Source organism: Pseudophryne corroboree, chromosome 3, assembly GCF_028390025.1.
Source record: "Pseudophryne corroboree isolate aPseCor3 chromosome 3, aPseCor3.hap2, whole genome shotgun sequence".
Taxonomy (NCBI): domain Eukaryota; kingdom Metazoa; phylum Chordata; class Amphibia; order Anura; family Myobatrachidae; genus Pseudophryne; species Pseudophryne corroboree.
The window spans coordinates 471,225,808-471,251,818 of NC_086446.1; the positions used below are offsets into that span (position 1 = coordinate 471,225,808).

At 43.9% G+C, this 26,011-nt stretch overlaps 1 protein-coding gene across 1 annotated transcript in view; it reads left to right on the plus strand.

The window, feature by feature from the left end:
* LOC135056050 (WD repeat-containing protein on Y chromosome-like) overlaps positions 1 to 26,011 on the plus strand; it is a 242,493-nt gene that overhangs the window by 45,049 nt on the left and 171,433 nt on the right. The window contains exons 5-7 of the mRNA XM_063960774.1: positions 7,997 to 8,168; positions 21,281 to 21,327; positions 21,403 to 21,540. Coding sequence (XP_063816844.1) covers positions 7,997 to 8,168; positions 21,281 to 21,327; positions 21,403 to 21,540 — 357 coding nt within the window. The remainder of the gene's footprint in view (positions 1 to 7,996; positions 8,169 to 21,280; positions 21,328 to 21,402; positions 21,541 to 26,011) is intronic.

Here is a 26,011-nt window from a genome sequence, read left to right on the forward strand (position 1 = left end):
TGAGATAGAAGTTACACTCAGGCCCTGTTACACCACAAGTGTCAGCTGCCATTAATTATTATTGATAAAGTCCTCACATCCCTAAAAAATAAAATACAAATATGGGAAAGAAGCAAAGGAACAGGGAGAAGGTTGGACATAAAGCCATTGCTGTATCAGTTGGGAGAGTTGAAGCCAATAGAGAATGTAAAAGTATGGACAAACAAGAGTACCATAAGGGACCAGGCTTAAAGGAAGAGGTGACATGCAAGTTTGTGGGAACTTTTGTAAATAACCTAGGTGTGAAAAATGAAAAAATATTAGATGTCCCTGTAGAGTTGGAGAAGAGAAAGAAAAAATCAAAGGACAAGAAAGTCAGACTTGATCCCCACCTAAAGGATAGTGAGGGAGGTGTTAGTGACAACCTTGCTCATACTTTGGTCGCTAACATGGATTATGGAATGATAGGAGATAAGAATGTTCTACCACTGAAAGAGAGAGTTCCAGGGGAAGTGAAGATAGATGTAGGTACACAGAAATTAGAGACTGTGCTAAAGCAAATAGTTGAGGATTATAAGAAACATGGACAATTAGTATTAGCTCTGCCAAAAGATCAACAGAAGGACCTGCTTTCCCTGTTTTCAACTTCCATGAGGAACCAACAAGAAGAGATAGCCCAGTGGATCTACAGACCCCGATAGAGGTGATAAGACATATAGCACTGGACAGGTCTAAACATATTTATCAGTTGTTGGAGGTTCTAGATGAAACCCGATGGAAGCTAAAAGAAGAACAGATGTTTAACACCAAAATTGATGAGAGGAACAAAGAGCTTGAAAGAGAACTTTGGTTTATACAGAGAGAGATGGAAACCATGGCTTCTGATGAAAGACAAACCAGAGTGGATCAGGAGCAACAAAAGTTGATAATGTACCAGCAGCAGGAAGACAATATTCATTCTCTGGAATCAAAAATAACTGAGTTGTATGAATTATTGGAAGTGGGTAAAGAAACTGAAAAGGAGGATCATATTTGTCTGAATGAAATGAAAGAAAGACTGTCTCAGCTAGAATCTGAGAATAAAATACTCAAGGATGCCAACTTCCTAAACAACTGTCCTGAAGACCGTATCCATGAATTTTCTATGCGACCGGATACTAAGGACATAGCATTACAGACTGAGGTAGTGGATGGTATATTGCTGAGGCAATCTTCTATGAATAAAGTTGATAGTAAAGGGACACAGTATATGTCTCTTAAAATGACTGGCACAGTAATATGGTTCCATGTGAAGAAAGGCTATGGCTTCATTAAAAGGCATGACACCGGAGAAGACATATTTGTACATTGGACATCCATAACGAAGAATAACCCCCTAAAACTGTTGTACAGTGTAGGAGATGGAGAGAAAGTAGAATTTGAAGTGTTGGAAGGGGAAAAGGGTGTACATGCAGCAAATGTGACTGGCATAGGTGGAGTACCAGTGAAAGGGAGTCGATTTGCTCCAAACCGACGAGGATCATACAGTTATTGTTATCAACCACGAGAAAAAGCGGTTGATGGAGGAAGTGCATATTCAGAACAAAGGCAAGGGAGAGATCCAGCTCCATGTCATCCTTCTACAACCTTACATTACCGACCTCTCTCGAGATTCAATGGTAGAGTAAATCAGTACCAGGATCAAGAAATGGAAAATTCAGATGCTAAAGACTTGATAACTTTAGAAGCTTCGTCAGAGAAAGAAACTAGTCTCAGTGACAATCGTAGTGAGGTACATGATAACTTTACCCTAGCACAATCTCTTAAATCTTCCATCCGAAGTCCAGTACTAAAAGAAGTCAATAAATCAGGTGTAGAAGAGCAAGGGAAACCAGCACGATCAGAGAACACTATCCCTGGGAGGCATGAAGGCTATGTAGTTCCATCCCTCCCTATTTGGCCAACAGTTAAAATGGTTGAGATGAGGTGGCTTGCTAATGGATGTGAATGAATAGATACTATTTTAGCATAGTGAGTAAGGTAGATGGTGCATTGGCACCTAAAGATGTTAAACAGTGACAATGCACCAGGGGGAGAAATGTAACCCTGATTTAGGGTTTAAACAACACTTATACTGAGGTAGTTATAATATGGTGACTAAAATGGAGTATAAGCATATATATTATTCATATAAAAGTTAATGGATGTTGTAATACTGTATGCATGTTTTGAGGTAAATAATACAGTTCACATATATGTAATTGTATGTACATTGATGTAAATGTAGTGGTGAATACAATTAAGGCTTATTTTATGGTTTCACAGTGTATCTAAAGGGTTAATGTCCTTGTGCTCCTAACTGTCAATCACCTAGTGGGGTGATTGCCAGTGGGCAGGGCATCACCTCAGAGTGGGTCATGTGACTACTAGAGAGGGGTGGAGAGGTGCTGTGAGTGTAGCTGGGAGAGAGACTGCATATCCCTTGGTGAGAGGACATAGTTTTTGCTGCTCCGGCCGTCGCCCGCATTAGAGCTGAGCGGTATACATTGCGGCGGCCGGAGGGGGCTTAGTGTATGTAGCCAGAACAGGGCTTCCTTACTGTAAAGGTGGTGACAGCAGCATTGAGACTCAGCACTGTTCATAGAACCCGGCATCAGCGCTAGTCAACTCACCCAGCAGTATTGGAAGGGCGCACCGGTGACAGGGAGACAGAGAGGGTTCCTTCCTACCTATTACCGGCACAGACTCTGACAGCCACAACAAAGAAGCCAGGACCAGCAGCAGAGGCTTCATTCTGTGTGGCTGTAAGTGTAAGGGAGGAGTCGGGGGAGCATCCTGCAGCAGCATCACTAGATCGTAGAAGTGTGAGTGTATAATCCAGCCATTTATATTACCCCTACACTAAGCACAGCAAGCCATAGGTGACTATGGTACATACACAAGAGAAGGTTGTTCCTTGAAAGAGATCAGGGAACCTAGAAGTAAACCTCTTTGTGGGGGCACTCTTATTTAATTATTATGATTTAAAATATAACTTTTATTTAATCAATTTAAATGAATATAGTATTCAACCTTTCCCAAACATAATTTTTTTCAAATATAATTTTTTAAATATGTATAAAAAGTAATTAGGTTCAGAATGCAGTAAATATACTCAAAAAACTGAGAGTTTCTTTATCCTAATTAATCAGGCCCCAAAATGCGGGTCGCCCATGGGTGAAAATATAGTCTCTTACAATTTTGAAAAATAAGGTCAAGAAAAATAATAATCTTATTCTGACCCAACGGCACGTCAGAATTTCCTAGCGGGACACCCGGCCTGCGGCTCATAAAAAAGTATCAAGATCATATGATGTCTAAGTGTTGGTGGTTACACATAAAACCACCAAAAGCCGCTAATTCTAACAATATCTCACACAGTCACATAGTGTTTATGTATGTAACTCCTGTTGGAGAAAAAGATATGCTGTAAAAATTAATGATTTCGCAGCAAGGAGATGTTCCCAAGTACCTGTAAAAAAGTATCAAGATCATATGATGTCTAAGTGTTGGTGGTTACACATAAAACCACCAAAAGCAGCTAATTCTAACAATATCTCACACAGTCACATAGTGTTTATGTATGTCACTCCTGTTGGAGAAAAAGATATGCTGTAAACATTAATGATTTCGCAGCAAGGAGATGTTCCCAGGTACCTGTAAATGAGAGAAACATGTATCTGTTTTTTGCAATTAATTGCTGTTTCTGATGAAAATAGAAACCGTCAAAACAGTCTTTGTGAATCAGAATCTCAGACTTTGTATTGCTAGTTACATTGGAAATATCAGATAATAACCAAAAACAGAAAACAGGTAAGTAACTGAATGATGTCGATCTCCCTGTAAGAATGGTCATAGAATATAATTATGCCATACACATTAGGAGTTAAACACTCCACAAGGTTATGACAGTTCACTTTAGTAAGATATAGTAATATTTTAGTTGCAGCAAGAAGGAGTAACAGTGAGATTGAAGTCTCTCTGTGACTGATGCAGATATAAATTGACAGAATTGGATTTTCAAACAATTATAGCTCAAAGACATGTAATATGGAGAATACTGATCATTTTCTTTAGCGTTGTGAAATATCTAAATCATCTCCTGCTGTAGATAGTACAGAGGCCCGTCCCATATGTCTAACTGACTTCTGCTGCCTTCCCATATGTGTGCAAGCACACAGTGAATGAGAGGTGAGAGAGCCGGTCCGGCGGTAACGGGCTGAAGAAAGAAAGAAGTGTATCATCTGTCACCCGCTGCGGCGCCCTGCAACCCTGTTAACCGTGGTCAGCGCAGAGTTCACAGGAGCCGCCGTGCAGGTGATGAGAGTGCACTGAAATACCTAGTGGGGATGAGATGTCCCCATGTGCAGCAGCTGCGGCTGGTGTCTCCGTCAGTGCCGAAGTCCGGGCCCAGTGACGTATCTCGGGATTCCGGAAGTTGCGTCATGTGACGCGTAAGAACAGGAACGTACGTTTCACCCTAACAGCGGGCTTGATCACCATCTGCCTGACTGGTATACCCCTTCATGGAGATTTTAAATGGTAGTGACCCAATCACCATCAAGCTAAAGTAATGAATGACAGTTCGATCAACCAATGAGAGAGTAATTAAATCATTGGTTTCCATGTGTGATGTAGTCTGAGAATTTCACTAATTCAGCACAAAGAATAGGGAAAGATAGTCCTTATTGCTGATTTTTCTAGTTCAGTTAGTAAATAAATATATAAAAAAAGGATGAGTAAAATTAACGGAAAAAAGGACAAAAATAAATAACAAATGAAAATATAATAATTGAAGATATGATTAAAGGTTATGTAAATAATGAAATTAAATGAAAAATAATAATAATAATATGTAACATTTCTGAAAGAAATAGGAAATAAACTAAAAAAGTATATATACTAAAAAAATATATATATACTAAAAAAATATTGTTGTAGAGGATTAGAAATAAAATATAATAGGTAAATGAGATAGTGTAGATAAAAGATCAAATTACTGAGTGTGATGATTTACTGAGGATATTGTGAATATAAAGAAATAAAAAATATTAAATGGTACATAGTCAATTTCATATTGGGACTAAGGACTCCAGGGCTAGGCCGCAATAATGGCTATTAAGCAGGAGGATAGTAATGGGTCACAGTAGTCAGAGTGACCTATAATTACAGTTCCATGTATGGCTTAATCATAGTGCTAAGGAGAAGGTAGAAAGCACTGGATATATACATATATATATATAACAGGAGGAGTGGAGTGAAACTTGAACTGTTTAACGCTTCATAAATAGTTTTAAAGCTCCCCCATATATCAGCATCACATCAGTCAAAGGAGAGCCAGAGACATTGTTCCGCAGCGCTAAATAGAAAGTAACACCCTAAAGCTGCCACCTAATGTGTGTATTTATGCCCCTGAATTAGCAGAATTAGAGTCAAGGACATTAAAGGTAGCCATACTACAGTGACATTGGATGAATGTTAAAGCCTCTTAGCCACAAAGGATTAGAATATCATCCCGATTCAAGGACTAGCTTGTGGCACTTTAATACAACTGTGTTATATGTATATTCGTGAACCCGTAAGCAGGACTGACACGTAAGAGACTATTAGTTTTAAAGTTAAAGGATTTGAGCTCGCTGTGACTATGATAAGAGAAACCATCTCTTGCAGATATATTTAATATAGACTCATCCTAAGAGACGGAAAGAAGAAAAAACGGAAAGCGCTGAATTCCAGGAAATATATAAAACGATGAGAGCCAACAATTCAAAATTGATACAAATTTATTAATATTATAAATCAAAAATAAAATATAGAAATGAAAACTGCATGTAAAACCTAAAGAAAATGGGTTATAAAACACCTCTGTATATTCTGTATCTAGACATCAGATAAGCATAAGTTCATATTAATGATGAATGAAGAAGATGTCCATAGTTGATATAACACCGATGAATGCTGTGCAAATAGCCGGCAAATGGAGAAGTGAATGCAGTCCCGGAATGTAGCTGGCTAAGTAAAAGAACGTATAACAGCTGGCAATTATATGAGGGACTGTGATCCCAGAGTATTATTTATTTCAAACCACCTGGTTCAAGGTGACTGTTTTACCTCTCCTGTGGGCTGGCGATGGGCCGAGCGTCCTCGACCTGATGTCCTGCAGTGCCCACTTGCGCTGTGCAGCGTGATGGAGATGCAGATGATAACCCGGGTATAAAGGGTATTGCCAGCGTTGTGTTATAGAGCCGCGGCCAGCGGTAGTAGGAAGCTTGGAAGCACTCGTACCGGAGCAATGCAAATGGTGTATTAGTAATGACACCGGAGTAGAGGTGAGCTGGAGGCGGAGTCCTAACGCGTTTCGTCACGCTCCACGTATTGTCACGCTCCAAAGGTATTGTCAAAGGTATTGAAAAGAAAAAGGATTTGTTGTATTGCATGCAGGTACTGTGTATAGGCCTAATTGACAGGGGGTTAGCATGGATTAATGACTTAAAGGGGAATGTGTAATTGATTAAATGTTAATGTATACTTAATCCATTTGGTACTGGTCATTAAAGTGTTATACTTGCCATGTGTGTCTGGTCCGTCTGGAAGTTGATCTGAAGATCCTGGAAGAAAGAGACAGGTATATTAGATAATATATCTATGATATACGGGAATCATCCCCTAAGGATATAGATCAGGCTTACTCAAGCAAGCCTTAACGGTAGTTAAATACTACACATAGCTTGAGTGGAGGCACAACTATTAGGTAACCTTCCCTTAATAGAATACATAGATAGCTCTCGTTCAAGGTATTGAGGGTAGGGTTACACTGTGCTATATTAAATTTATGTTGCTGACAAGCTTTTAATATAGTATTCTTGATAATTATTGTTATATTTGCATAACGAATTGTTATGCAGGATGAGGTTGAACTACAGTATGTAAGACTGTTAGGGGTAAATTTACTAAAGTCTGTGTTTGCCCAAGTTGGGCATTTTTTAATCAGCAATTAACTAAAGAACAAACTTGGGAGCGTTAGTTGAAATTGAAATACAAAACACGGGTAGACATGGGCATACGATCAAATACACCATTGGCCAAACTCTTATCTAATTACCATAGACAACACTGAAACGTGGGAATTTACCTAAAATCATTTCTGCAAACACACCCATGAATTGTTTAAACTCGGATCAAAATGTACTTCTAGAATAGATGTCCCCCTCAGCAGCGTGTTCAAAGAGGTCTGCACATATCAGGCATCTCTGTTAAAATGTGTTTACAGTGTACAAAAAAAAAAGGTGTGCCCCACCACCACCACCATTCATGGGCTCTTGAGTCGGTCAACCACCACTAGGCTGGAAGTATTCCCTCCTGTAGAAGACAATATATTTTTTACAACTCTAAACTAAACTAGTGGACTATCAACTTAGCACCCACAGCCGGAAGGTGCGGGGAGAGCCCCGGGCTTCAGCCCTGGCCATGGGTGCCTGGAGGGGGTGGACTCCTTTATTGAGGTGTCCCAACTCTCCCAGGAATACCGGGCCAGGACTGACCAGTTAGGGGGGTTAATGTTACAGCCAGGGTAAAAATATAAGCATGCTTCCTGGAAGTGGCATCACCTTCCTGGCTAGTGGAGCATGGTGCTGGTTTTAAAAATACAGGGGACCCCTACATCTTTTATCCTCATATTTTTTAAACCAGAAGTAGCCAAAGAGCCCAGTGTTGGTGTTTAAAATACAGTGGGACCTCGCGCGTTCCTTTTGACTATGCAATGCTATATTAAACTGTAGTACCCTTTTGGATGATGTAAAAATATGTTGTACTGTGTAAGGCTGTTTTGGGCTTTGTAGGCCTTGTTGGACTATGTAAGACACTGTAGGGCTCTATTGAACTTTATAGAACTATGTTGGAGTCTGTCATCCTGTATTTAGAGTTAGTATAGACAGTCCAATCGAACTTTGCATACTCACTGCAGAAAGACATAAGACCACTTATCCTCTTCTCCTTGCAGATCACAGTTGATCCCCTGGAGTCACAGACTGGGAAGAGGAGATTTAAGTCTTGGGCTACTGATGCAGTGTACTTGCCCAATGTGCACAAAATTGCTGTAGCCACCACTAGCCGCGATATCCACTTCTTTGATGTGTTTACAATGAATATATTTGAGGAGTATCATCTGTGTGGTAGGAATGAAGAGCTTGTGTAATTCTAAATTGAGAAACAATTTCCCACATTTTAATAAGTCATCTGATCTCTCTGTTGATTAATTAAAATGCTAGATATAATACATATTTGTCATATAGCAAGCAGACCTCCAAACAGTATTGGTGGAAAATTAATGAACTGCAAATTGTAATTCTCTCTGTTGTAATATCAGTTTTTTTTACAATTGTCACTGTTGGAATCTGATGTGTTTTGCCTTTAATAAAATCGTACCTTTAGATCCTGCCACATAAATTGCCAAAACAGTGGGGCTTTGAGAATTTGCTGTTCATTACATTTCTCCCATTGATTCATTATTTGAAGAACTGATTAGAAAAACCCTGAAGAAATATTATTATTGTTGCCATATTCCAGAATCAAAAGAAAGGTTGACCACTTCACTTCATTCCAAATTATTACAGTAATAAACTAAGGCTTTACAGTATACCTTATTTAAAAATAAACATTGTTAAGTATATGAAAAATAAAAGTGAGAATAGGCGCCTCCTAGTGTAATAATTTCATATATAGTGTGACCTTCACCCTCGGTGTCACCCAAGTGATTCAAGGTGTACCGTGAATCAGTGGCGGAACTAGCGAGCGGTGGGCCCAGGTGCGACAAAATGCTTTGCCCCCCTCCCCTCCCCCCCACATCCCATCCAAGTCCACCCCCTCACCCCTGGAGAGGATCTGGTGAGGGGGACCTGCTCAGGGCCAGAGAAATGGATACCTAGCAACAGTGCCGTAACTAGACATTTTAGCACTGTGTGCAAGAAACGGCATCGGAGCCCCACCCCTGCATGCAAAACAGGGGCAGTGCGCGCTGTAGGCGCGCGCAAAAATTAGAGATGAGCGGGTTCGGTTTCTCTGAATCCGAACCCGCCCGAACTTCATGGTTTTTTTCACGGGTCCGAGCAGACTCGGATCCTCCCGCCTTGCTCGGTTAACCCGAGCGCGCCCGAACGTCATCATGACGCTGTCGGATTCTCGCGAGACTCGGATTCTATATAAGGAGCCGCGCGTCGCCGCCATTTTCACACGTGCATTGAGATTGATAGTGAGAGGACGTGGCTGGCGTCCTCTCCATTTAGATTATAAGAGAGAGAGATTTACTGGAGCTTAGGACTAGGAGGAGTACTGTAGAAGTGTAGAGAGTGCAGAGAGTTTACTAGTGAGTGACCACCAGACAGTGCAGTTTATTTAATATATCCGTTCTCTGCCTGAAAAAAGCGATACACACAGTGACTCAGTCACATACCATATCTGTGTGCACTGCTCAGGCTCAGCCCAGTGTGCTGCATCATCTATATATATTATATATCTGTCTGACTGCTCAGCTCACACAGCTTATAATTGTGGGGGAGACTGGGGAGCACTGCAGTGCCAGTTATAGGTTATAGCAGGAGCCAGGAGTACATAATATTATATTAAAATTAAACAGTGCACACTTTTGCTGCAGGAGTGCCACTGCCAGTGTGACTGACCAGTGACCTGACCACACTGACCACCAGTATAGTTAGTAGTATACTTATATTGTGATTGCCTGAAAAAGTTAAACACTCGTCGTGTGACTTCACTTGTGTGTTGTTGTTTTTTTTATTCTATAAAAATAAAACTCATTCTGCTGACAGACAGTGTCCAGCAGGTCCGTCATTATATAATATATAATATATACCTGTCCGGCTGCAGTAGTGATATATATATATTTTTTATATCATTTATCATCCAGTCGCAGCAGACACAGTACGGTAGTTCACGGCTGTGGCTACCTCTGTGTCTGCACTCGGCAGGCAGTCCGTCCATAATTGTATACCACCTAACCGTGTTTTTTTTTTCTTCTTTATACATACATACTACTACGACATCTCTTTATCAACCAGTCTATATTAGCAGCAGACACAGTACAGTACGGTAGTTCACGGCTGTGGCTACCTCTGTGTCTGCACTCGGCAGGCAGTCCGTCCATAATTGTATACCACCTAACCTTTTTCTTTGCATCATGTGCTGATTGGGGAGGGTTTTTTGGAAGGGACATCCTGCGTGACACTGCAGTGCCACTCCTAAATGGGCCCGGTGTTTGTGTCGGCCACTAGGGTCGCTAATCTTACTCACACAGTCAGCTACCTCATTGCGCCTCTTTTTTTCTTTGCGTCATGTGCTGTTTGGGGAGGGTTTTTTGGAAGGGACATCCTGCGTGACACTGCAGTGCCACTCCTAGATGGGCCCGGTGTTTGTGTCGGCCACTAGGGTCGCTAATCTTACTCACACAGCTACCTCATTGCGCCTCTTTTTTTCTTTGCGTCATGTGCTGTTTGGGGAGGGTTTTTTGGAAGGGACATCCTGCGTGACACTGCAGTGCCACTCCTAGATGGGCCCGGTGTTTGTGTCGGCCACTAGGGTCGCTAATCTTACTCACACAGCTACCTCATTGCGCCTCTTTTTTTCTTTGCGTCATGTGCTGTTTGGGGAGGGTTTTTTGGAAGGGACATCCTGCGTGACACTGCAGTGCCACTCCTAGATGGGCCCGGTGTTTGTGTCGGCCACTAGGGTCGCTTATCTTACTCACACAGCGACCTCGGTGCAAATTTTAGGACTAAAAATAATATTGTGAGGTGTGAGGTATTCAGAATAGACTGAAAATGAGTGTAAATTATGGTTTTTGAGGTTAATAATACTTTGGGATCAAAATGACCCCCAAATTCTATGATTTAAGCTGTTTTTTAGTGTTTTTTGAAAAAAACACCCGAATCCAAAACACACCCGAATCCGACAAAAAAAATTCGGTGAGGTTTTGCCAAAACGCGTTCGAACCCAAAACACGGCCGCGGAACCGAACCCAAAACCAAAACACAAAACCCGAAAAATTTCAGGCGCTCATCTCTAGCAAAAATACATAGTGGCGTGGCTTCGTGGGGAAGGGGTGTGGCTACAAAATAATACCAATTCATAAAACGGTGCACAGTAGTCTCCATTCTTCAAATTACGCCGCACAGTAGCACCACTACACCAGGTAGAGACCCTTTTACACCTTACAGTGGACAGATTCCTCTTTTTACACATTACGGCAGACAGCGTCCCCTTTTTACACATTACGGCAGACAGCGTGCCCCTTTTTACACATTACGGAAGGCAGCGTCCCCCTTTTTACACATTACGGCAGACAGCGTCCCCCTTTTTACACATTACGGCAGACAGCGTGCACTTTTTACACATAACGGCAGACAGCGTCCCCTTTTTACACATAACGGCAGACAGCGTGCCCTTGTTACACATAGCGGCAGATAGCGTACACTTTTTACACATAACGGCAGACAGCGTGCCCTTGTTACACATAGCGGCAGATAGCGTACACTTTTTACACATAACGGCAGACAGCGTGCCCTTGTTAAACATAGCGGCAGACAGCGTACACTTTTTACACATAACGGCAGACAGCGTCCCCCTTTTTACACATTACGGCAGACAGCGTCCCCTTTTTACACATAACGGCAGACAGCGTCCCCTTTTTACACATTACGGCAGACAGCGTGCCCTTGTTACACATTACGGCAGACAGCGTCCCCCTTTTTACACATTACGGCAGGCAGATTCCCCCTTTTTACACATAGCGGCAGCCAGATTCCCCATTTTTACACATAGCGGCAGGCAGTCCCCCCTTTTTACACATTGCGGCAGGCAGATTCCCCATTTTTATACATTGCGGCAGGCAGGCCCCCGTTTTTACACATTGCGGCAGGCAGATTCCCCATTTTACACATTGCGGCAGGCAGATTCCCCCTTTTTACACATTGCGGCAGGCAGTCCCCCATTTTTACACATTGCGGCAGGCAGATTCCCCATTTTTACACATTGCGGCAGGCAGTCCCCCATTTTTACACATTGCGGCAGGCAGTCCCCCGTTTTTACACATTGCGGCAGGCAGTCCCCCATTTTTACACATTGCGGCAGGCAGATTCCCCCTTTTTACACATTGCGGCAGGCAGATTCCCCATTTTTACACATTGCGGCAGGCAGATTCCCCCATTTTACACATAGCGGCAGGCAGTCCCCCATTTTTACACATAGCGGCAGGCAGTAGAAAGAAAGAAAGAAAGAAAGAAAGAAAGAAAGAAAGAAAGAAAGACAGAAAGAAAGAGACAGAAAGAAGAATTATACTTACCCTCTCCGCTGGCTCAGGCTCCTCGGTGCAGCGTCAGACGATTCCCGGGCTGGAGAGAAGGAGGAGGAGGGAGGTGGAGGAGGGAGCCGCAGCAGCGCTGTGTCATTGGTGGAGGCGCTGCTGCTGCTGCCCCTCTGCTTCACTATAGGCTATTCTCGGAAGACAGCCTATAGTGAAGCAGAGGGGCAGCAGCAGCAGCGCCTCCACCAGTAGTAAAGCGCTGCTGCGGCTCTCTCATTCACCTCCCTCCTCCTCCTTCCCCCGTACCGCTGCTCCTCTCCTCTCTCCGGGCGGCTGTGCGCTGCGGGCAGCGGTTGCCCGCAGCGCACAGCGGCATGTAATGAGTCAGTTTGACTCATTACATGCTTTGGGCCCCTGGACAGAGGCGGGCACCAGTGCAACGCACTAGTTGCACTGGCGGTAGTTCCGCCTCTGCCGTGAATGGTGGAATAGCACAGTGTCACGATTCTGACATATGATAGGATTAGGTGTCATCAACAATAATCTGGTGGTCCGTTTTTCATAGGTTTTGACCTCACACAGAAGAGATAAAAAACAAAAGGACCAATAGTGCAATACGTTCTTTTATAAAAACACACATTTATTTAGAACTGGTCCTAATAAAAAAGCAATTGCTTTATTGTACGGGGAATTGCTTTTTTATTAGGACCAGTTCAAAATTAATGTGTGTTTTTATAAAAGAACATATTGCACTATTGGTCCTTTTGTTTTTTATCTCTTCTGTGTGAGGTCAAAACCTATGAAAAACGGACCACCAGATTATTGTTGATGACACCTAATCCTATCATATGTCAGAATCGTGACACTGTGTTATTCAAAGAAGTGGTTGGAATTCCACCATTCACGGTACACCTTGAATCACTTGGGTGACACCGAGAGTGAAGGTCACACTATATATGAAATTATTACACTAGGAGGCGCCTATTCTCACTTTTATTTTTCAGATTTCCAAAAGGTTTGTCTGAACAACAAACCACCGAGGGAAAAGGCTGCCACCACATAAGAGAAATAAAAGGGGGAGTGTATTAGAAACATAAAAAAGGAGTTCAAATACCATTGTAGGAGATAGGACTTTTAAGCCGAAAGGAAGGAGTAGCGCCCATTGTCACCGCTTTTTCAAATTGTTAAGTATATATTTAAAAAGTTACTAGTTGGAGAAGTGATTTTTTTTATCACAAACATTTTATTAAAGACTGTGGGGTACATTTACTAAGCAGTGATAAGAGCGGAGAAGTGAGCCATTGGCAACCAATCAGCACTGAAGTAACATCTATAATTTGCATACTATAAAATGATACAGAGCTGCTGATTGGTTGATGGGGAAATATCTCCACTGGCTCACTTCTCTACTCTTATCACTACATAGTAAATGTACCCCTGTGTGTAATAAAAAATAATTTCACCAGTATTATTTATTTTATTATTTACTGCACGGTTGCTGTAATGGTTAGCATTACTGCCTCACATCACTGAAGTTGTGGGTTCAATTCCCACTACAGCCCTAACTGTGTGGAGTTTCTATATTCTGGCCCATATTTGGGTGGGTTTAGTGCTCTGGTTTCCTTCCATACTTCAAAAATATCTGTGTAGGTTAACTGACTCCTGGACAAAAATATACCCTAGTGGGTGCGTGTACATGTAGTAGTCAATATAAATTGTAAGCTCCAATGTACAGAAATTCTCTGTAAAGTGCTACGGAATATGTGTGCACTATATAAATTAGAGATGTGCACCGGAAATTTTTCGGGTTTTGTGTTTTGGTTTTGGGTTCGGTTCCGCGGCCGTGTTTTGGGTTCGAACGCGTTTTGGCAAAACCTCACCGAATTTTTTTTGTCGGATTCGGGTGTGTTTTGGATTCGGGTGTTTTTTTCAAAAAACCCTAAAAAACAGCTTAAATCATAGAATTTGGGGGTCATTTTGATCCCAAAGTATTATTAACCTCAATAACCATAATTTCCACTCATTTTCAGTCTATTCTGAACACCTCACACCTCACAATATTATTTTTAGTCCTAAAATTTGCACCGAGGTCGCTGGATGACTAAGCTCAGCGACCCAAGTGGCCGACACAAACACCTAGCCCATCTAGGAGTGGCACTGCAGTGTCACGCAGGATGGCCCTTCCAAAAAACACTCCCCAAACAGCACATGACGCAAAGAAAAAAAGAGGCGCAATGAGGTAGCTGTGTGACTAAGCTCAGCGACCCAAGTGGCCGACACAAACACCTGGCCCATCTAGGAGTGGCACTGCAGTGTCAGGCAGGATGGCCCTTTCAAAAAATACTCCCCAAACAGCACATGACGCAAAGAAGAAAAAAAAGAGGCGCAATGAGGTAGCTGTGTGAGTAAGCTAAGTGAACCTAGTGGCCGACACAAACACCTGGCCCATCTAGGAGTGGCACTGCAGTGTCACGCAGGATGGCCCTTCCAAAAAACACTCCCAAAACAGCACATGACGCAAAGAAAAAAAGAGGCGCAATGAGGTAGCTGTGTGACTAAGCTCAGCGACCCAAGTGGCCGACACAAACACCTGGCCCATCTAGGAGTGGCACTGCAGTGTCAGGCAGGATGGCCCTTCCAAAAAACCCTCCCCAAACAGCACATGACGCAAAGAAAAAAAGAGGCGCAATGAGGTAGCTGTGTGAGTAAGCTAAGCGACCCTAGTGGCCGACACAAACACCTGGCCCATCTAGGAGTGGCACTGCAGTGTCACGCAGGCTGGCCCTTCCAAAAAACACTCCCCAAACAGCACATGACGCAACGAAAAATGAAAGAAAAAAGAGGTGCAAGATGGAATTGAGCTTGGGCCCTCCCACCCACCCTTATTTTGTATAAACAGGACATGCACACTTTAACCAACCCATCATTTCAGTGACAGGGTCTGCCACACGACTGTGACTGAAATGACGGGTTGGTTTGGACCCCCACCAAAAAAGAAGCAATTAATCTCTCCTTGCACAAACTGGCTCTACAGAGGCAAGATGTCCACCTCATCATCATCCTCCGATATATCACCGTGTACATCCCCCTCCTCACAGATTATCAATTCGTCCCCACTGGAATCCACCATCTCAGCTCCCTGTGTACTTTGTGGAGGCAATTGCTGCTGGTGAATGTCTCCACGGAGGAATTGATTATAATTCATTTTAATGAACATCATCTTCTCCACATTTTCTGGATGTAACCTCGTACGCCGATTGCTGACAAGGTGAGCGGCGGCACTAAACACTCTTACGGAGTACACACTTGTGGGAGGGCAACTTAGGTAGAATAAAGCCAGTTTGTGCAAGGGCCTCCAAAATGCCTCTTTTTCCTGCCAGTATAAGTACGGACTGTCTGACGTGCCTACTTGGATGCGGTCACTCATATAATCCTCCACCATTCTTTCAATGGGGAGAGAATCATATGCAGTGACAGTAGACGACATGTCCGTAATCGTTGGCAGGTCCTTCAGTCCGGACCAGATGTCAGCATCAGCAGTCGCTCCAGACTGCCCTGCATCACCGCCAGCGGGTGGGCTCGGAATTCTGAGCCTTTTCCTCGCACCCCCAGTTGCGGGAGAATGTGAAGGAGGAGATGTTGACAGGTCGCGTTCCGCTTGACTTGACAATTTTCTCACCAGCAGTTCTTTGAACCCCTGCAGACTTGTGTCTGCCGGAAAGAGAGATCCAAGGTAGGTTTTAAATCTAGGATCGAGCACGGTGGCCAAAATGTAGTGCTCTGATTTCAACAGATTGACCACCCGTGAATCCTTGTTAAGCGAATTAAGGGCTCCATCCACAAGTCCCACATGCCTAGCGGAATCGCTCTGTGTTAGCTCCTCCTTCAATGTCTCCAGCTTCTTCTGCAAAAGCCTGATGAGGGGAATGACCTGACTCAGGCTGGCAGTGTCTGAACTGACTTCACGTGTGGCAAGTTCAAAAAGTTGCAGAACCTTGCACAACGTTGAAATCATTCTCCACTGCGCTTGAGACAGGTGCATTCCACCTCCTATATCGTGCTCAGTTGTATAGGCTTGAATGGCCTTTTGCTGCTCCTCTAACCTCTGAAGCATATAGAGCAGAGATTTTCAACCTTTTACAACTCGCGGCACACTGAACAAGATTTCAATATTGCCAAGGCACATTCAAATATAATGGTGATGCATGGTGCAGTTGCGTGTCCTAGGATGTCATGTCGCAGCTTCTTCATAGGTAACGCCTGAGCCACATCTGCGTAAGCCAGAAGAACACAACACTGCCTGGGCCCTTAATTAGAACTGGCTCTGCAACCACTAAACCCACCAGTATTGATTGTTCCAGGGCCTCAGTAGTGGCAAAACAATGATGGGCCCGACTGTGCTTCTATGGCGGCACACCTGGAGACTGCTCAGGGCACACTAGTGTGCCACGGCACAGTGGTTGAAAAACACTGATATAGAGGGTTGAATTCCACCTCGTTACCACTTCTTGCTTCAGATGATGGCAGGGCAGGTTCAGGCGTTTTTGGTGGTGCTCCAGTCTTCTGTACGTGGTGCCTGTACGCCGAAAGTGTGCCGCAATTCTTCTGGCCACCGACAGCATCTCTTGCACGCCCCTCTCGTTTTTTAAATAATTCTGCACCACCAAATTCAAGGTATGTGACGTGCTGGAATTTGCCCATATTTAATGCACACACAATATTGCTGGCGTTGTCCGATGCCACAAATCCACAGGAGAGTCCAATTGGGGTAAGCCATTCTGCCATGATCTTCCTCAGTTGCCGTAAGAGGTTTTTAGCTGTGTGCGTATTCTGGAAAGCGGTGATACAAAGCGTAGCCTGCCTAGGAAAGAGTTGGCGTTTGCGAGATGCTGCTACTGGTGCCGCCGCTGCTGTTCTTGCGGCGGGAGTCCATACATCTACCCAGTGGGCTGTCACAGTCATATAGTCCTGAGTCTGCCCTGCTCCACTTGTCCACAAGTCCGTGGTTAAGTGGACATTGGGTACAACTGCATTTTTTAGGACACTGGTGAGTCTTTTTCTGAGGTCTGTGTACATTTTCGGTATCGCCTGCCTAGAGAAATGGAACCTAGATGGTATTTGGTACCGGGGACACAGTACCTCAAACAAGTCTATAGTTGGCTCTGCAGTAATGATGGATACCGGAACCACGTTTCTCACCGCCCAGGATGCCAAGGCCTCAGTTATCCGCTTTGCAGCAGGATGACTGCTGTGATATTTCATCTTCCTCGCAAAGGACTGTTGGACAGTCAATTGCTTGGTGGAAGTAGTAAAAGTGGTCTTACGACTTCCGCTCTGGGATGACCATCGACTCCCAGCAGAAACAACAGCAGCGCCAGCAGCAGTAGGCGTTACACGCAAGGATGCATCGGAGGAATCCCAGGCAGGAGAGGACTCGTCAGAATTGCCAGTGACATGGCCTGCAGGACTATTGGCATTCCTGGGGAAGGAGGAAATTGACACTGAGGGAGTTGGTGGGGTGGTTTGCGTGAGCTTGGTTACAAGAGGAAGGGATTTACTGGTCAGTGGACTGCTTCCGCTGTCGCCCAAAGTTTTTGAACTTGTCACTGACTTATGATGAATGCGCTGCAGGTGACGTATAAGGGAGGATGTTCCGAGGTGGTTAACGTCCTTACCCCTACTTATTACAGCTTGACAAAGGCAACACACGGCTTGACAAATGTTGTCCGCATTTCTGTTGAAATACTTCCACACCGAAGAGCTGATTTTTTTGGTATTTTCACCAGGCATGTCAATGGCCATATTCCTCCCACGGACAACAGGTGTCTCCCCGGGTGCCTGACTTAAACAAACCACCTCACCATCAGAATCCTCCTGGTCAATTTCCTCCCCAGCGCCAGCAACACCCATATCCTCCTCATCCTGGTGTACTTCAACACTGACATCTTCAATCTGACTATCAGGAACTGGACTGCGGGTGCTCCTTCCAGCACTTGCAGGGGGCGTGCAAATGGTGGAAGGCGCATGCTCTTCACGTCCAGTGTTGGGAAGGTCAGGCATCGCAACCGACACAATTGGACTCTCCTTGTGGATTTGTGATTTCGAAGAACGCACAGTTCTTTGCTGTGCTTTTGCCAGCTTAAGTCTTTTCATTTTTCTAGCGAGAGGCTGAGTGCTTCCATCCTCATGTGAAGCTGAACCACTAGCCATGAACATAGGCCAGGGCCTCAGCCGTTCCTTGCCACTCCGTGTGGTAAATGGCATATTGGCAAGTTTACGCTTCTCCTCCGACGATTTTATTTTAGATTTTTGAGTCCTTTTTTTACTGATATTTGGTGTTTTGGATTTTACATGCTCTGTACTATGACATTGGGCATCGGCCTTGGCAGACGACGTTGATGGCATTTCATCGTCTCGGCCATGACTAGTGGCAGCAGCTTCAGCACGAGGTGGAAGTCGATCTTGATCTTTCCCTATTTTTGGAACCTCAACATTTTTGTTCTCCATATTTTAATAGGCACAACTAAAAGGCACCTCAGGTAAACAATGGAGATGGATGGATACTAGTATACTTATGGATGACGAGTGACTGCCGACACAGAGGTAGCTACAGCCGTGGACTACCGTACTGCATCTGCTAGTATAGACTGGATGATAATGATATAAAAAATATATATATATCACTACTGCAGGACAGGTATATATTATATAATGACGGACCTGCTGGACACTGTCAGCAGACTCCTAAACTACTAGTATGAAGAAGATAGAAAAAAAAACCCACCACAGGTAGGTATACAATTATGGACGAGCGACTGCCGACACAGAGGTAGCTACAGCCGTGGACTACCGTACTGCGTCTGCTAGTATAGACTGGATGATAATGATATAAAAAATATATATATATCACTACTGCTGGACAGGTATATATTATATAATGACGGACCTGCTGGACACTGTCAGCAGACTCCTAAACTACTAGTATGAAGAAGATAGAAAAAAAAAAACCACCACAGGTTGGTATACAATTATGGACGAGTGACTGCCGACACAGAGGTAGCTACAGCCGTGGACTACCGTACTGCGTCTGCTAGTATAGACTGGATGATAATGATATAAAATATATATATATATCACTACTGCAGGACAGGTATATATTATATAATGACGGACCTGCTGGACACTGTCAGCAGACTCCTAAACTACTAGTATGAAGAAGATAGAAAAAAAAACCCCACCACAGGTAGGTATACAATTATGGACGAGCACTGCCGACACAGAGGTAGCTACAGCCGTGGACTACCGTACTGCGTCTGCTAGTATAGACTGGATGATAATGATATAAAATATATATATATATATCACTACTGCAGGACAGGTATATATTATATAATGACGGACCTGCTGGACACTGTCAGCAGACTCCTAAACTACTAGTATGAAGAAGATAGAAAAAAAAAACCCACCACAGGTAGGTATACAATTATGGACGAGCGACTGCCGACACAGAGGTAGCTACAGCCGTGGACTACCGTACTGCGTCTGCTAGTATAGACTGGATGATAATGATATAAAAAATATATATATATATCACTACTGCAGGACAGGTATATATTATATAATGACGGACCTGCTGGACACTGTCAGCAGACTCCTAAACTACTAGTATGAAGAAGATAGAAAAAAAAAAAACCACCACAGGTAGGTATACAATTATGGACGAGCACTGCCGACACAGAGGTAGCTACAGCCGTGGACTACCGTACTGCGTCTGCTAGTATAGACTGGATGATAATGATATAAAAAATATATATATATCACTACTGCAGGTATATATTATAATATAATGAATGACGGACCTGCTGGACACTGTCTGTCAGCAGAATGCGTTTATAGAATAAAAAAAAAAAACACCACACGAGTGTTTAACTTTTTCAGGCAGACAATATACTGGTGGTCACTGGTCAGTCACACTGGCAGCAAAAGTGTGCACTGTTATGTACTCCTGCTATAACTGCTCCCCAGTCTCCCCCACAATTAAGCTGTGTGAGCAGTGAGCACTCAGCACAGTCAGATATACATAGATGATATTATCAATCATGCAGTACACTGAGGCTGAGCACAGATATGGTATGTGACTGTGTATCGTTTTTTTTCAGGCAGAGAACGGATTTTAAATAATAAATAAAACTGGTGGTCACTAGTATAACTATCAGCAAAACTCTGCACTCTCTGAGTACTCCAGTCCTAATGCTCCCCAAAATTACTAAAATTAAATTACTAGTAAATCAAGTGTCTCACTCTCTATCTAAACGGAGAGGACGCCAGCCACGTCCTCTCCCTATCAATCTCAATGCACGTGTGAAAATGGCGGCGACGCGCGGCTCCTTATATAGAATCCGAGTCTTGCGATAGAATACGAGCCTCGCGAGAATCCGACAGCGGGATGATGACGTTCGGGCGCGCTCGGGTTAACCGAGCAAGGCGGGAAGATCCGAGTCTGCCTCGGACCCGTGTAAAAAGGCTGAAGTTCGGGGGGGTTCGGATTCCGAGGAACCGAACCCGCTCATCTCTAATATAAATATAAATAACTGGTAATACATATATAAATATTCTGAAGCACTAACATTGTGTACCCAAATGTTTTCAATCATAAAAGCACAATACGTATTCTATATAAAAAAAAGCTAATGATGCTCTTCACCTCTATGGGGGGAATTCAAGTGTTTTGCACGACAGAGCAATTCAGCAGTTGACGCTATTATGTTGTTCCGTCATTTTGATGGGCTGGTAACTAGTTGTAAATAATAAAAGAGACATCAGTTGTGTTTACTGTAGAAGTCAAACTAGGATGGCAAGAACAGTATAGTTGTAGCAAACAGAATACTTTAAAATATATATAGTTAAAAATGTACACTACAGCCATAATATTCTGCAGACACAGTAATCCCTTCAATGTTCTTTGTTTTCCAGCTTTAATCCATGTTCCCACCTGCTTCTATTACTGGTACAACATAAAGGTATTGTATTGTAAAGGTGACATCTTCCTTTGGATGTCAGTTTACAGTCTCAATGTAACACTCTTAATCTCATAGATCCCAGGAAGCCACTCTCTGCTATTGTGGGGAGATGACAAGGGCGGTGTGAGTCTTTTGTGGCTGCTGAAGCCCAGTTCCGGAATGTTTGAGAAAGTATTCACCCACCAGATGGGACCCCACAAAGTGTACATGCAGGTGGGGCAATATAACAAGTCATTTAAGTTAAGTATCTGTCTAAATTGACTGTGTGACTTGGGATGTTGGGAAGACGTTAAGGTTCAAAACGACTGCAAGGTCCTCAGCTGGGTGTTTTCTTTTGGTACCTAAAAGAAAAATGAATTAGGGAGCAAGATGTGGGGAAAAATTGACCATGGATGATCAGCTGCAGAAGCCCATAAAAGCTCTTTCTGCAGCGGGTTACACTGCGTTCCACAGGTAATACATCGGTATGTAGAGATGGATCTTGATCCAGAGGCACCAATAGGCCAAAGCTTTAGACTGTCCCAGAATGCATTTCGGGGCCAGGGGCAAACGCAGGATTTAGCCAGGGGGGTTTCCATGTATATGTATGTATGCATGCCTGTGTGCATGTGTGTGTGTATATATACACACACACACACACACACACACACACACACACACACGCACATACACTGCTCAAAAAAATAAAGGGAACACTAAAATAACACATCCTAGATCTGAATGAATGAAATATTCTTATTAAATACTTTGTTCTTTACATAGTTGAATGCGCTGACAACAAAATCACACAAAAATTATCGATGGAAATTTAATTTATTAACCCATGGAGGTCTGGATTTGGAGTCACACTCAAAATTAAAGTGGAAAAACACACTACAGGCTGATCCAACTTTGATATAATGTCTTTAAAACAAGTCAAATGAGGCTCAGTAGTGTGTGTGGCCTCCACGTGCCTGTATGACCTCCCTGCAACGCCTGGGCATGCTCCTGATGAGGTGGCGGATGGTCTCCTGAGGGATCTCCTCCCAGACCTGGACTAAAGCATCCGCCAACTCCTGGACAGTCTGTGGTGCAACGTGGCGTTGGTCGATGGAGCGAGACATGATGTCCCAGATGTGCTCAATAGGATTCAGGTCTGGGGAACGGGCGGGCCAGTCCATAGCATCAATGCCTTTGTCTTGCAGGAACTGCTGACACACTCCAGCCACATGAGGTCTAGCATTGTCTTGCATTAGGAGGATCCCAGGGCCAACCGCACCAGCATATGGTCTCACAAGGGGTCTGAGGATCTCATCTCGGTACCTAATGGCAGTCAGGCTACCTCTGGCGAGCACATGGAGGGCTGTGCAACCCCCCAAAAGAAATGCCACCCCACACCATTACTGACCCACTGCCAAACCGGTCATACTGGAGGATGTTGCAGGCAGCAGAACGTCTCCTTGGCGTCTCCAGACTCTGTCACGTCTGTCACATGTGCTCAGTGCGTAACTGCTTTCATCTGTGAAGAGCATAGGGCGCCAGTTGCGAATTTGCCAATCTTGGTGTTCGCTGGCAAATGCCAAACGTCCTGCACGGTGTTGGGCTGTAAGCACAACCCCCACCTGTGGATGTCGGGCCCTCATACCACCCTCATGGAGTCTGTTTCTGATCGTTTGAGTAGACACATGCACATTTGTGGCTTGCTGGAGGTCATTTTGCAGGGCTCTGGCAGTGCTCCTCCTGTTCCACCTTGCACAAAGGCGGAGGTAGCGGTCCTGCTGCTGGGTTGTTGCCCTCCTACGGCCTCCTCCACGTCTCCTGATGTACTGGCCTGTCTCCTGGTAGCGCCTCTATGCTCTGGACACTACGCTGACAGACACAGCAAACATTGCCACAGCTCGCATTGATGTGCCATCCTGGATGAGCTGCACTACCTGAGCCACTTGTGTGGGTTGTAGACTCCGTCTCATGCTACCACTAGAGTGAAAGCACTGCCAGCTTTCAAAAGTGACCAAAACATCAGCCAGAAAGCATAGGAGCTGAGAAGTGGTCTGTGGTCACCACCTGCAAACAACTCCTTTATTGGGGGTGTCTTGCTAATTGCCTATGATTTACACCTGTTGTCTATTCCATTTGCACAACAGCATGTGAAATTGATTGTCAATCAGTGTTGCTTCCTAAGTGGACAGTTTGATTTCACAGAAGTGTGATTGACTTGGAGTTACATTGTGTTGTTTGAGTGTTCCCTTTATTTTTTTGAGCGGTGTATAATATACATATACAGTGTGTATATATATATATATATATATATATATATACACACACACATACTGTATATACATATATATATATATATATATAAATATGCATATATATATATATATACGTGTATATATATATATATGTATATATATATATATATATATATATATTATAAAAACACACACATTTGTACATACATTTATTCATCCCACTGTAGGTCTGTGAGGATGGTGAGGCAGAGGACGGAGGGAGCTGCTGTTTGTACACAGCCAGCAGCTCCCACCGGACATTCTGTTTTTCATCAGCAGAGAGCTACAGTACATAGCTCTCTGCTGCTGCTGCTGCAGGTCCACGGTCGCGATCGTGGCTTTTTCAGAGACTTAGACACATCTGTCTCTGTCTAAAAAAAAGAAAATTCAGCTCATCAGGGGGGGGGTTCCAGGTACTCGGAAACCCCCCCTGCGTGCGCTATTGGGGGCCCCCTCTATAACCCCGCCTCCAGGCACTGTGAGCTCAGTTTTAGAATTGGTGCCTGCATGAAGCAAGTCACTTAACAGGGGGGCTTTGTTAGGCAGCCCTGAAAAAGCTTTTCAGAAGACTCCAAGGGCAGCAGCACTTCATATGTCAGTGTGACATACTGTGCTGAGGCTCCATCACCTCCCCAGCGGCATCACATACTCCCGCTGGCTCTTTTCATGGGTACTTGCGGCGGAGACGCTCCGGCTCTAGGCACACAGTCGCAGACGCTCTCCTGGTTCGCGTGGCTGCTACAGAAGGGAGGAGGTAAGAGGGTCCCCCAGGCGGGACCCGCCATTAAATCGAGTTCCGATCGCAGTCTAGGGTGACGGACTGCGACGCTGGCGTGGACACTGTCACCGAGCAGGGACCCCACTATATCCACCAGGGCATAGGAATACAGGTCGGATATACTAATATCCATTGTAATAAGACTCCATAGTACCAGGTGGTGAAGTCCAGCATAGGGGAGCTGGCACGTGACTTGTAGCCTCTCCCCTGGCGCAGGGCGCCATCTACTGCTGGTGTTCCCACCCTGGAGCTGCCTCACACTCTCCCTCCCTCACTCCCTGACTGAGACGCTGGGCGCCATTTTCTAAAATAGATGCGACAGGTCTCTGGGACTGCAGGGCAAGGTCTCCTTTGTAAATCCGCCTGTACATCAGCGTCGTGGTTTTACACTTAAGTATTCTACATGTCGATATTAAGACAGCGTTAGTTAAGAACAAGTGTACTTGTGCCAGAATATATTGTACGAGTATTCTGATATATACATCCGGTGTCAGACCGCGCATTGTTATAGATATATAGATATATATATATATATATATATATATATATATATATATTATAGATATATATTTAGATGTGTTCATATAATAATCCAATGCAATTTTATTGTCATGAAATAATTATCTGCATTGCAAACGTGACTATGTGTGCCTGTATCTGCTATGTGATTTCACTGCGGTGCATTCCAGATATATCTATAACTGTATACTGTACCCTAGGGGACTAGGTGCGTCTGGGTCAATATATAGTGCATCACAGTATTTACCTATTAAGTGTATTCTACTGTGTACTCAGTCACATATTACCAGATTTATTCGCAGATGTTGTACACTGGGTACTCAATCAAATTCTAACGGATTTACTAGCAGGTATTGTACTCTGTCTGGCTTCCTCGTACTAAACCGCTCTCTGTTGCATTTGTGTATAATGTTTAACATGTAGGGCAGTAAATCTTGGGATGCTCCTGCATCCTGCAGAGCATGCGCAGTGGATTTACCTGAGGGGGAAGTTTGTGTGTTGGTCTGTGTGCTATGTCTCATACATCTCCCAGTCAGTCCGCATCTCCTGTAATCAATCAGGGGCCAACCTGGGCTGCGTTCTCAAACCTACTGATTACTCTAGTTGAACGCCTTATGCCCCCTATGGGACCACCTGTAACATTACAGTCACTGATGTCCCCATGGTTACTCCGCTTTGTGCGGGAAAATTTAGCCTCATGGGTTGTAGTGTATGACTCATTCCTTGGTCAGGAAAAACCCTATTCCAGGTCACTCTCGTGTCTCTGGGTCATCTGACCGGGCTGCTTCCTCCTCTCTATCCAATAATCTCTCTGATATTTTATCTGAAGAGATGGGGAACATGCTGTCCTGTCAGTCCCTATATTAGCTGTTTCTGACTAGGATTTTCCATTGCTAATTGACACCACTGCCCTTGAGGTTACTGGGAAGCAAATCCTACAAATCACTGATAAGAGGATTCCCCTACTGTGGTTAAGCAAACTGATATGTTCACACGTCAGAGGGTAAATAAAACTCTGTTACCACAACCTGACCATTAAGTGTACATCAGAAAAGACCTCTGGTCTAATCCAGGGAAGACATTCCCCCTGTCTACAACGGGCATTAGCTCGATATCC